Source organism: Mandrillus leucophaeus, unplaced genomic scaffold (genome assembly GCF_000951045.1).
Source record: "Mandrillus leucophaeus isolate KB7577 unplaced genomic scaffold, Mleu.le_1.0 Scaffold30, whole genome shotgun sequence".
Lineage (NCBI taxonomy): Eukaryota > Metazoa > Chordata > Mammalia > Primates > Cercopithecidae > Mandrillus > Mandrillus leucophaeus.
Window position 1 is genome coordinate 482,840 of NW_012103143.1, and position 12,463 is coordinate 495,302.

The 12,463-nt window shown below is 47.9% G+C and overlaps 2 protein-coding genes across 4 annotated transcripts in view; both read left to right on the forward strand.

Annotated features, from left to right (window-relative positions):
• Positions 1-1,870, forward strand: part of DPP3 (dipeptidyl-peptidase 3) — a 50,715-nt gene extending 48,845 nt beyond the window's left edge. For all 3 annotated transcript variants that reach the window (XM_011986935.1, XM_011986936.1, XM_011986937.1), the window contains one exon: positions 1,289-1,870. In XM_011986935.1, coding sequence (XP_011842325.1) covers positions 1,289-1,461 — 173 coding nt within the window. In that variant the 3' untranslated portion in view covers positions 1,462-1,870. The remainder of the gene's footprint in view (positions 1-1,288) is intronic.
• Positions 1,871-3,151: 1,281 nt separating this feature from the next.
• Positions 3,152-12,463, forward strand: part of BBS1 (Bardet-Biedl syndrome 1) — a 25,952-nt gene continuing 16,640 nt past the window's right edge. Inside the window, exons 1-7 of the mRNA XM_011986933.1 lie at positions 3,152-3,248; positions 3,552-3,628; positions 3,745-3,779; positions 7,408-7,680; positions 8,551-8,597; positions 8,705-8,743; positions 8,891-8,963. Of these exons, the coding sequence (XP_011842323.1) occupies positions 3,202-3,248; positions 3,552-3,628; positions 3,745-3,779; positions 7,408-7,680; positions 8,551-8,597; positions 8,705-8,743; positions 8,891-8,963 (591 nt within the window). The 5' untranslated portion in view covers positions 3,152-3,201. The remainder of the gene's footprint in view (positions 3,249-3,551; positions 3,629-3,744; positions 3,780-7,407; positions 7,681-8,550; positions 8,598-8,704; positions 8,744-8,890; positions 8,964-12,463) is intronic.

Below are 12,463 nucleotides of genomic sequence, written 5' to 3' on the forward strand. Positions count from 1 at the left end.
GGCCTCAGCCTCCTGAAAAGCTGGGATTACAGGCGCCCACCAACATGCCTGGCTAATTTTGTATTTTTAGTAGAGATGGGGTTTCACCATGTTGGCCAGGCTGATCTCAAACTCCTGACCTCAAGTGATCCACCTGCCTCAGCCTCCCAAAGTGCTGGGATTACAGGCGTGAGCCACCACACCCAGCCAGGTCACTGTAAAAGTTTTCTATGGATTAACTCCTGACAACCCAGAGAGAAATGGTTATTATCCTCATTTTTCAGCTGGAAAATGAGGCACAGAGGGGCTGTGTATTTGCCTGCGGTCACACAGCTTTTGGGTGGCACAGCCAGAACTTGAACTCCAGAGCCTGTGCTCTTTGCTGCTGCTGTACAGCTTGCGATGTCATGGAACATGACAAGTTGCAGAGAGAGGCTAGAGCAGTTGAAATGTGTTTGAGGGCAGTACTTCCCAGGAGTATTCAGGGGACCCTCAGAACAGCCCATTTAACAAATTGGTAAACAGGCTCGGAGATAATGATGCCATGGTGGCTAGCATTTGTTGAGCACCCCTTCGATGTGTGACTATGTCATCACCACAGCTCCTTTATGGATGAGGAGACTGAAGCTTAGGAGGTTGGGAAACTTGCCCCAGGTCCCACAGTAGACAGATGAAGTTGTTGCTGGACTGTGAGCTTCAGGACACCAAGGACTGTATCTGTTTCACCTAGTGTGGCACCTGGTGTAAACCTTTTATTATTTATTTATTTATTTATTGAGGTAGAATCTCACTCTGTCGCCCAGGCTGGAGTATAGTGGCATGAGCTCCATTCACTGCAACCTCTGCCACCCAGGTTCTCCAGCCTCAGCCTCCCGAGTAGCTGGGACTACGGGCACGTGCCACCACGCCCAGCTAATTTTTTTGTATGTTTAGTATAGACAGTGTTTCACCATGTTGGCCAGGCTTGTCTCAAACTCCTGACCTCAGGTGATCCTCCCGCCTCGGCCTCCCAAGGTGCTGGGATTACAGGCATGAGCTACCGTGCCCAGCCTAAATCTTTATTTGACTGACTGAATGAATGAAAGCAGCAATGCATTTAATACTCCCCCTGTAGTATTTCCTTCCTCACAGGGTTAGTGTAAAGAGTAAATTAAGTAATTAACCTAAAACGTAGAGCACAGATTCTTTTTGGCAGAGCTCAGTAAGAAACAGCTGCTGCTGTGATTGTGATTATTAAGACTATTATGATGATTCAGTTTCCCTATTCAAACCTTTCCCTGCTGCTATTTTATCTCCATCTCCTCCCCAGACTCAGACGTGCAGCTTCTGGAATACGAGGCCTCGGCTGCTGGCCTCATCCGATCCTTCTCCGAGCGTTTCCCAGAGGATGGACCCGAGTTGGAGGAGATCCTCACACAACTGGCCACAGCTGATGCCCGATTCTGGAAGGGCCCCAGTGAGGCCCCATCTGGCCAGGCTTGAGGAGGATGTGTGGCCTCTCCCCTAACTCCAAGAAACCAAGGCTGCAAGTGGCCCTCCATTCGTGTGTGTTTTTAGGGGCTAGGGGAGGGGGAGGGGCAGGATCTTGGACCTTGGTACTACCTCAGCTGAGGGTGGTGACACTAACCCCTTCCATTTGTCAGCACTTTCCAGCTTGCCAAGTGCTTCCCCTCTGTGATCTCATTTCATCTGCACTGCCATACCTGGAGTGAGCAAGACAGGGCTCACCATCCTGTCTACCAGATGAGGAAATGGCAGTTCTGAGAAGTCACTGGTCTAGATTCCACAGGTGGCACGTGACAGCTAGGGTTCAAAATGTTCTCACCTAATCCAGTGCTCCTCACATATTAATTTTATAACCAGACAAATAAATATTAGAGACAACCACCATATTTGTGTGGCTCCTCCTTGCCTTTGTCTGTCTTCTCATTTGCTCCCAGCAGAGTGATGGGCTCAAGGCCTGGGGAGGGAGCAAGGAGGGCCATTTTTAGCCTCCCTTACCACAACAGGATGTTGACATTATCTCTAGATGAAGATATGCAGTCACAGAGCTAAACATAGCACAATCTTTGCAGCTCTCCTTTGTGGCATTCCTTGCATTTTTAAATGTTGCGGGGCCGGGCGCGGTGGCTCACGCCTGTAATCCCAGCACTTTGGGAGGCCAAGGCGAGCAGATCACGAGGTCAGGAGTTTCAGACTAGCCTGGCCAATATGGTGAAACCTCGTCTCTACTAAAAAATAAAAAAATTAGGCCGGGCGCGGTGGCTCAAGCCTGTAATCCCAGCACTTTGGGAGGCCGAGACGGGCGGATCACGAGGTCAGGAGGCCGAGACGGGTGGATCACGAGATCAGGAGATCGAGACCATCCTGGCTAACACGGTGAAACCCCGTCTCTACTAAAAAAAAAAATACAAAAAACTAGCCAGGCGAGGTGGCGGGCACCTGTAGTCCCAGCTACTCAGGAGGCTGAGGCAGGAGAATGGCCTGAACCCGGGAAGCAGAGCTTGCAGTGAGCTGTGATCCGGCCACTGCACTCCAGCCTGGGCAACACAGTGAGACTCCGTCTCAAAAAAAAAAAAAATTAGCTGGGCATGGTGGCTACTGTAATCCCAGCTACTCGGGAGGCTGAGGCAGGAGAATCGCTGGAACCCGGGAGGCGGAGGTTGCAGTGAGCTGAGATCGTGCCATTGCACTCCAGCCCTGGCTACAGAGCGAGACTCCATCTCAAAAAAAAAAAAAAAAAAAAAAAAAAAAGTTGTGGGAATCTACAAACTCAACTTAAGTCAGAATCCTCTGCATTTGCCCCATAACCTTCATGTTTTGTTTCTCTGGGCCTGGACCTCTACAGTAAGGCAGCAAGACAGGACCTGACCCCTTTTCAACCGGGTAACCATGAAGATGGAGACAGGAGGAGTTTGCTTTGCTGCTCATAAATGCAAGAAGGGGCTTCTTTCCAACCCTGGAAGCCAAAGGGCCCTGTGGCTGACCCAGAGACTGTAAGACCCAGACGCCTGGAAAGGCGGCTCTGACTGGGAAGGAGGAAAGATAAATAAGCTGGGAGAGAGTCCTCAACCCAGGAGGGTGGCCAGCGCGTCCTCCTCAGCCTGGAGGAGAAAGCTTGGCGCCCGGAACCTTCGTACTCGCGCTTCCCAGCGCTCGGGCATTATTGGGTGTTACGCGGCGGCGGGGGAGGGGCCGGTTGCCAGGACGACGCCTGCGAAAATGGCCGCTGCGTCCTCATCGGATTACGACGTCTGCGGAGCTGAGAGGTGAAGGCGGGGCCCCTCAAGGCTTCTTTTCCCACCCGTGTAAAGAGGGTCCCTTGGTCCCCGGGTTCTGGGCTCCTGCTGTTCTCGGGCAGTCTGGAAGGACTCTTATAGAGATCAAATAGGGAAACCGAGGCCTAAGATGTGCATATGTGTGTCTGGAGGTCGCTCGGTGAGCCAGTGGCGGAGCCTGGACTTGTACCCAGACGTTCTGTACCTTACGTTCAGAGTGACCTGTACCAGCTTACTCAAAGTTTTCTTCCCCTTCCATGGGACTCACTCCCCAACTCTTTCCCCCACTCCCAGCAGTGAGGCCAATTCGAAATGGTTGGATGCGCACTACGACCCAATGGCCAACATCCACACCTTTTCTGCCTGCCTAGGTGAGTCTCTGGAACCAGGAACCCTGGGTTCTAGTGGGATGGGGAGTCAGACAATGGTCCTGTAGTGAAGCCTCTGGGATATCTGAGACCCTGGTTTTGGCCCTTTTGTTTTCCAGCGCTGGCAGATGTGCATGGGGATGGGGAATACAAGGTAAGCATATCACCCTCGCAGGAGAGTTGAGGGTAGGGGGATGTACCCAGAAATGAGATTTCCCGACGGCTGAAAAGAGGCCCAGCATACTCTGGAATTCACATATACTGTGAAAAAGCACATTTAGCGTTAAATTTTGTTTTTATGTGGAAAGTGAGGAGAACGTATTAATTTCATAATACAGACTGCAGAAAGTAAAGCAGATCAAATATTTCTAGGGATTCTACTAAGACAAAGCCTTTTACTTTAGTTAACATGATTTCCTTGTTGGAAGGGCAAATCCCTTGGTTGGTGGGGGGCGGCATTAGAATCTGGAGGGAAAGTAAAAGGGAGGGAAGTTAACGTTTTGTTTATCAAAAGATTTTAAGATTGGCCATGAGCTGTCAATTGTTGAAGCTGGATAATGGGATATATGGGGGTTCACTATATCTCTTTACTTTTGTATGTGAATGAAAATTTTCCGTAGTAAAAATGTTAAATTTTAAATTTAATTTTAAGGCCAGCATGGTGGCTCACGCCTGTAATCCCAGCACTTTGGGAAGCTGAGGCGGGTGGATCACTTGAAATCAGGAGTTCTAGACCAGCCTGTCCAACATGGTGAAACACCATCTCTACTAAAAATACAAAAATTAGCCGGGCATGGTGGTGGGCAACGGTAATCCTAGCTACTTGGGAGGCTGAGGCAGGAGAATCGGTTGAACCCAGGAGGTGGAAGTTGAGTGAGCCGAGATCATGCCACTATACTCCAGCCTGGATGACAGACTGAGACTCCATTTCAAAAATATATATATATATATTTTTTTTTTTTAATTTTAAATAAAAAATATATTTTTAAATAAATATATATTTAATTTTAAATAAAAATGTAAATAAAGTTTAAAAGATGTAAATTTTTTAAAGGTAGAGAAATATATTCGGATAAAAGAAAGGAAGTTAGCATGGATTCAGTATCCATTTCTGGACTAGACCTTCCGTGGAGGCACATAAACATAGATTTTATTTATTCCCATTTTGTGAATGGGAAAATAGTTTCAAAGAGGTTAAGTTTACTTAATTTGTAACTGGGTCTGTTTGATTTCAAGTCTTGTGCTTTTTCACCATAGCTCACTCACCATGGGCAACGACACCACGATAGATAAATCATGTGGGTAGCTAGAAGATTGTCCTGGAATCCTACCCCACATAGAGAGTGCAATAGGACTCAGTGGTTTTTGTCCCCAAATTCCTATCCATAATGCATTCAGTAATTCAGCAAGTGTATAGTGAGTCCCTACTGTGTGTCAGGCATTGTTGGGACTCTACATTTAGAAATACATCAGCATGTAGTCAGGAGGATATACAGACACTGTCAACAATTATTCCATGATATTGATTGAACACCTAGTTAGTATTTGGCTCTGGGCTTACAGTAGTGAGGGAAGAGAAACCACAGACACAGTAGCTAATAAGAAATGTTAGCCAGGCACAGTGGCTCATGCCTGTAATCCCAGGACTTTACGAGGCCAAGGCAGGTAGATCATGAGGTGGAGTTCGAGACCAGCCTGGCCAACATGGTGAAACCCCATCTGTACTAAAATACAAAAATCAGCCAGGCGTGGTGGCGGGCGCCTGTAATCCCAGCTACTTGAGAGGCTGAGGCAGGAGAATGACTTGAAACTGGAAGGCGGAGGTTTCAGTGAGCTGAAATCACACCATTGCACTTCAACCTGGGTGACAGAGCGAGACTCCGTCTTAAAAAAACAAAAGAAAGAATTGTTAAATACCTTCACATAATAGAATGTTTAATGGCTAGTTTATTCACCATTGAGCCCCAGCATCTAGCCCAGTGCCTGGCACAAAGTTGGTACTTGATAAATATTTGTGAGGAAGTGAGTAGATGCTAAAATTGAACATTCTGATGTGGTCCCTGGAAAGTATTATGGGGGCGCCAATGAGAACAATGGATTCTATCTGGAGGCACCAGGAAGCAGTAATGTGTAAACTGGGCATTTAAGGATGAATGAAGTCTATCAAGAAGTCAAGGATGAGAGGATGGGGAAGGCATTTCAGGTAAAAGAAACAGCAAAAGCAGAGGCACAGAGGCTTAGAAGTTCATAGCATACTTGGAAAGAATAAATGTGAAGTTAGAAAGTTGAGGCCCATATAAAATAACTACCACATAAAAAAGTAGTTAAGACTATGGCTTTGGGTTCAGACAGACCTAGCTCTACCACTTTATAGCTGTGTGACTTTACTTAACATCTCTAAGACACAGCTTCCTCATTTGAGAAATGAGGCTAATAATGGTACCTGCTTCACAAGGTTGTTGAAAGCCCGGTGTAGTGGCGCACATCTGTAGTCCTAGCTGCTTGGGAGGCTAAGGTGGGAAGATCGCTTAAGCCCAGGAGTTCGAGGCTGCAGTGACCCATGATTGCACCACTGCACTCCAGCCTAGGTGACAGAGCAAGACCCAGTCTCTTAAAAATAATAAGATTGTCGGCCGGGTGCAGTGGCTCACGCCTGTAATCCCAGCACTTTGGGAGGCCAAGGCGGGCAGATCACAAGGTCAGGAGATCGAGACCATCATGGTGAACATGGTGAAACCCCATCTCTACTAAAAATACAAAAAAATTAGCCGGGGCCGGGCGCGGTGGCTCACGCCTGTAATCCCAGCACTTTGGGAGGCCGAGGCGGGCGGATCACAAGGTAAGGAGATCGAGACTACGGTGAAACCCCGTCTCTACTAAAAATACAAAAAATTAGCCGGGCGCAGTGGCGGGCGCCTGTAGTCCCAGCTACTCGGGAGGCTGAGGCAGGAGAACGGCGTGAACCCGGGAGGCGGAGCTTGCAGTGAGCCGAGATCGCGCCACTGCACTCCAGCCTGGGAGACAGAGCGAGACTCCATCTCAAAAATAATAATAATAATAATAATAAGATTGTCAAGAGGGTTAAATGAAAGGATGCATGCAGTTTCTGATGTGGTCCCTGGCACATACTGCATGATCAGTAGCCAGCCTTTCTTGGGTACCCACTTTCTGGCCAGAGCACAGCAATGGGAAGGGTGATAGGAAACAAGTTGGGAACTAGATCAGAGGGGCCTACCAGGCCTCATTCAGGGGAATGGGCTTGTGTGGCAGCTCCAGCAGCTTAGAAGATGGATTGGAGGGTGGAAAACTGAGAGACCAAAAAGCTTGGTTCCCCTCTGTGTGTCCACAGACCACATCCTGCCCTGCATTTGGAAACCAGGCTTCAGCAGCCCAGATATGGGTGTCCCCATCCCTCCCGCACTGAGCCCTACCACTGTCCCAGTGTCTCTCTAGAAGTGCCTGGCATGGAAGAAATGTTTGCTGAATGAATAAGAAAAACATCAACTGCCACTTATTCCTCAGTAGCACTTACCAGGTTCTGTAACTCATTATCTCACTTGATTTTCACCACATACCATGAAAGTATTCTCATTTTGCAAGTGGGAAACCTGAGATTCAGAAAGGTTAGTCAACTTTCCCAAGGTCAGGCAGCTTGAAAGCCTGAAGGCAAAGCCTTTATTGGTGCAGGAATGAATGAATGCGCACCAGCAATAAGGCAAGAAGAGGGTCAGTGGGGAGGTCTTCAGACCCTGAGCCTAGAATGAGCCATCCTCTCCCTGCAGCTGGTGGTAGGGGACCTTGGTCCTGGTGGGCAGCAGCCCCGCCTGAAGGTGCTCAAAGGACCACTGGTGATGACCGAAAGCCCACTACCTGCTCTGCCAGCTGCTGCTGCCACCTTCCTCATGGAGCAACATGAGCCCCGGACCCCAGCTCTGGCACTTGCTTCAGGCCCTTGTGTCTATGTGTATAAGAATCTCAGACCTTACTTCAAGTTCAGCCTGCCCCAATTGCCTCCAAATCCTCTGGAACAAGACCTTTGGAACCAGGCCAAAGAGGTAAATAACATGGGAGTTGGGAACCAGAAGGCAAAGATGGCAGCCACTGGGAGAGGAGGGCTGGGCTCCTGGGAAGAAGGTGGGCTGGTGGCAGGAGGTCAGTTATAGTCCATCTCTGACAGCAGCAGTGGTGGCACTTCTTTGTTTTTTTTTTTTTTTTTTTTTGAGACGGAGTTTCACTCTTGTTGCCCGGAGTAGAGTGCAATGGCGTGATCTTGGTTCACTGCAGCCTCCGGCTCCTGGGTTCAAGCAATTCTTCTGCCTCATCCTCCTGAGTAGCTGGGATTACAGGCGCCAGCAACCACGCCTGACTGATTTTTTGTATGTTTTAGTAAGAGACAAGATTTTGCCATGTTGGCCAGGCTACTCTCAAACTCCTGGCCTCATGTGATCTGTCTGCCTCGGCCCCACAAAGTGCTGGGATTACAGGCATGAACCACCATGCCCAGCCTAGTGGTGGCACTTTTGGACAAGTTGCTGCACTTGGCTACTCAGCAGTGGCTCCCAGAGAGGCACTGAGCCAGTCCCCTTAGAGAGTGGAACCCAGAAAATTCCTCTAAACTAGCCACATCCCTGCCCAACTTTGAGGTAGATGAAACCAAAGAAGGCAGGGGCCTATCAGAAGGAGGACTGGAAACACCAAGAGAGAAGGGGAATTTGGGGAAGCGTCGATAAATGGGATGATTAACATGGCCCTGAGACTGGATTCAGATAACGGGCGTGAGCTTGGGGCTCAGTGCAGAGGCAGGCTGGCAGGGAGACAGAGACCAAGAGGTACCCCCAGAAGTGTGGAGCTCTCTGAGGGCATGGGCGTTGGGTTTCCTGCCTGGCTTGAGCTCACAGGCTCACCCTTCTTCCACATTGTCACAGGACCGGATTGACCCCTTAACCCTGAAGGAGATGCTGGAGAGCATCCGGTGAGAGGCTGCCTTCCCCTTCATCCCCCTCCTCACTCCTTCATCCCATCTGAGCCCCAGGGCCCCATTCCTCCACTTGGCTGCCATGCTGGCCCCTTTCCTTGCAGGGAGACGGCAGAGGAGCCGTTGTCCGTCCAGTCACTCAGGTAAGGGCCCTGTGGAGGGCCAGGGTTTGGGAGGCTCCAGGTGGAGGAAGCAGCCACCAGATTGTGCCAGAATGATAGAGGAGGGCAGCGAGGCCGGGGCCTGCCGTGTGTCTCTGTGTGTTCTCTGTGTGTTCTCTGTGTGTCTAGGTTTCTGCAGCTGGAGCTGAGTGAAATGGAGGCATTTGTAAACCAACACAAGTCCAACTCCATCAAGCGGCAGGTAATATCCCCTTCTCTTTTTATTTCCCTCTAAAAAAATTTACATTTTTTTAAAAGACCGCTTAACATCAGTGGTAAATTCTATAAGCAAACCCAACCAGTATCTCTTTGCTGTATTCCTTCCAGCCATGCCGTGTGTGTGTAGTCATAAAGCTGCAGTGCCTTCCGCATTCCAGTTAGTAGTGACAGGTTGTTTTGTATTTTTGTTGTTGTTGTTGTTGTTGTTGTTTGAGACAGTCTTGTTCTCACCCAGGCTGGAGTGCAGTGGCATAACCTCAGCTTACTGCAACCTCTGTCTCCCAGGTTCAAGCGATTCTCAATTCTCCTGCCTCAGCCTCCCGAGTAGCTGGGATTACAGGCATGTGCCACCACGCCCGACTAATTTTTGTATTTTTAGTAGAGACGGGGTTTCGCCATGTTGGCCAGGCTGGTCTCGAACTCCTGACCTCAGGTGATCCGCCCGCCTTGGCCTCCCAAAGTGCTGGAATTACAGGCGTGAACCACCACACCCAGCCGACAGCTTTTAATACATAGATATATAGTCAGCAGGACACAGATTCTGAGAAAAAGATAGATACAAACATACATACATACATACGTACATACACAGATACATAGAAATAAAAAAAGATCATGTTACATAAATTGCACATAACTTTTGTTTTCTTGAGAGTAAAGGTAATAGATTTTTATTACAGAAATTTTGGAACAACAAAGAGGGGTATATAGGCCAAGTGCATTGATTCATGCCTGTAATCCCAGCACTTTGGGAGGCCAAGGGGGAGATAATTGGAGGCCAGGAGTTTGTGACCAGCCTGGGCAAGAAAAAAGCGAGACTTCTTTTTTAAGTTAGCTGGGTGTGGTGGCATGTGCCTGTAGTCCCAACTGCTCAGTAGGCTAAGGCAGGAGGATTGCTGGAGCCCAGGAGTTGGAGGCTGCAGTGAGCTATGATTGTGCCAGTGCACTTTAGCCTGGGCAACAGAGTGACGAGAACTTTTTTTTTGTTTTGAGACAGTTTCGCTCTGTCACCCAGTCTTGCCCCCACCACCCAGAAAAAGAGGGAAGTATAAAGGAGAAATATAAATATGACTGTAATTTCACTACTGAGAGATCCAAAAGATACCTCTTCTTACCATTTTGATATATTTTCTTCATAAGTATGCTTTTATATCCTGCTTCTCTTGAGTATGTAACATATTTTGAGCATTCATCTTTAGGAACTTCATTGTTAATGGCCTCTTGATTATGTCACTGACTATTCAGTATTTCCTTCATACTTTGTTTATATAACCATTCACATCCAGGTCATTAGATAAATGTTTCCCTTTTATTCACTTCCTACTTTTTGTAGTTATAATTTTAATGCCTTTATTGATGAACCTATGCATTGGTGAGACCTAGTGGTTCTTTTTTTTTTTTTTTTTTTGAGATGAAGTCTTGCTCTGTAACCAGGCTAGAATGCAGTGGTGTGATCTCAGCTCACTGCAACCTCTGCCTCCCGGGTTCAAGTGATTCTCATGCCTCAGCCTCCCGAATAGCTGGGATTACAGGTGCCCTCCACTGCGCCCGGCTAATTTTGTATTTTTTAGTTAGAGATGGGGTTTCACCATCTTGGCCAGGCTGATCTCGAACTCCTGACCTCGTGATCACCTGCCTTGGCCTCCCAAAGTGCAGGGATTACAGGCATGAGCCACCACGCCCGGCCGATCTAGTGGTTCTTGACCTAGGGGCACCAACCCTCAGTCCAGGAACAGACTCCCAGAGCTGTCTTGCAGTTTAGAAAGCCCCATGGGAACCATCCACCCCATAGAGGCCACGCTCACTGAACACACTGACAAACACATGCCTCAGACTTTGGCTTGTGTTAGACCAATTCTGTGAGAAACACTGCTCTCTCCTGCTGATCAGCAGCTTTGACATCCACAGCTGTCAATATCTTTGAGTCCTTTTAAAATGGGGAAGTGAATTAATTACTGCTTAAAAGATGCAGTTTGGAAGGGGCAGTCTTCTCAAGTATCTGTCATGGTTACCACTCACATCTTTTTTTTTTTTTGAGACAGAGTTTTGCTTGTTGCCCAAGCTGGAGTGCAATGGCACGATCTCAGCTCACTGCAACCTCCGCCTCCTGGGTTCAAGCGATTCTCCTGCCTCAGCCTCCTGAGTAGCTGGGATTACAGGTGTGCACTACCATGTCCAGCTAATTCTTTGTATTTTTAGTAGAAATGGGGTTTCACCATGTTAGCCAGGCTAGTCTCAACTCCTGACCTCAGGTGATCTGCCCACCTTGGCCTCCCAAAGTGCTGGGATTACAGGCGTGAGCCACTGCACCCAGCCAACCACTCGCATCTTTGAGTTATCATTAACATTTGGAATGGGAATAGTTACCACTAGTATCTGTCCACATGTTTGTAAGCTTTCTCCTTCCATTAGGCACTGAAAATCATTCCTCTTTTTTCATCTTTTTTGGGGTAGGGTAAGGAGCTGGGTCTTCTTCTGTCACTGAGGCTGCAGTGCAGTGGTGTGATCGTGGCTCACTGCAGCCTCAAACTCCTGGGTTCAAGTGATCCTCCCCCTTCAACCTCCTGAGTAGCTAGGACTACAAGTGCATGCCACCACACCCAGCTAATTTTTTTTATTTTCATTTTTTGTAGAGATGGGATCTCACTATGTTGCCCAGGCTAGTCTTGAACTTCTGAGCTCAAGTAGTCCTCCCACCTCAGCCTCCCAAAGTGCTGATATTACAGGCATGAGATGCTGTGCCCAGCTCTCTTTTTCAATCTTGATGATAATCACACAATGAGCACCTTTATCTAAAGAAAAACATTTTGCAGCTGGGCGTGGTGACTCTCGCTTGTAATCCCAGCACTTTGGGAGGCCGAGGCGGGCGGATCACGAGGTCAGGAGATCGAGACCAGCCTGGCTAACATGATGAAACCCCGTCTCTATTAAAAATACAAAAAAATTAGCCAGGCGTGGTGGCAGGTGCCTGTAGTCCCAGCTACTCGGGAGGCTAAGGCAGGAGAATGGCGTGACCCCGGGAGGTAGAGGTTGCAGTGAGCCAAGATCGTGCCACTGCACTCCAGCCTGGGTGACAGGGCAAGACTCTATCTCAAAAAAAAAAAAGAAAAACATTTTGCTTCTGCTAATTTCTGTAGGAGAAATTCCTTACAAAGGGGATCTTTTCTTTTTTGTTTTCCCTCTAATTATAATTACAAAAGAAACATGTGCCCACTGTAGAAATGATAGAAAGGCATCATGAGGAAATTAAACATCACTTGTGATATCACTGTCCAGCAATAACTAGTGTTTGTTTAAGGGTTTAGCCTTCCACATGTTTTTGTATTCATATATTTTTTATTTTGAAATTTTTATTCTTTTTTTTTTTTTTTTTTTGAAACAGAGTGTTGCTCTGTTGCCAGGCTAGAGTGCAGTGGTGTGATCTCAGCTCACTACAACCTCCACCTCCTGGGTTCAAGCGATTCTCCTGCCTCAGCCTCCCAA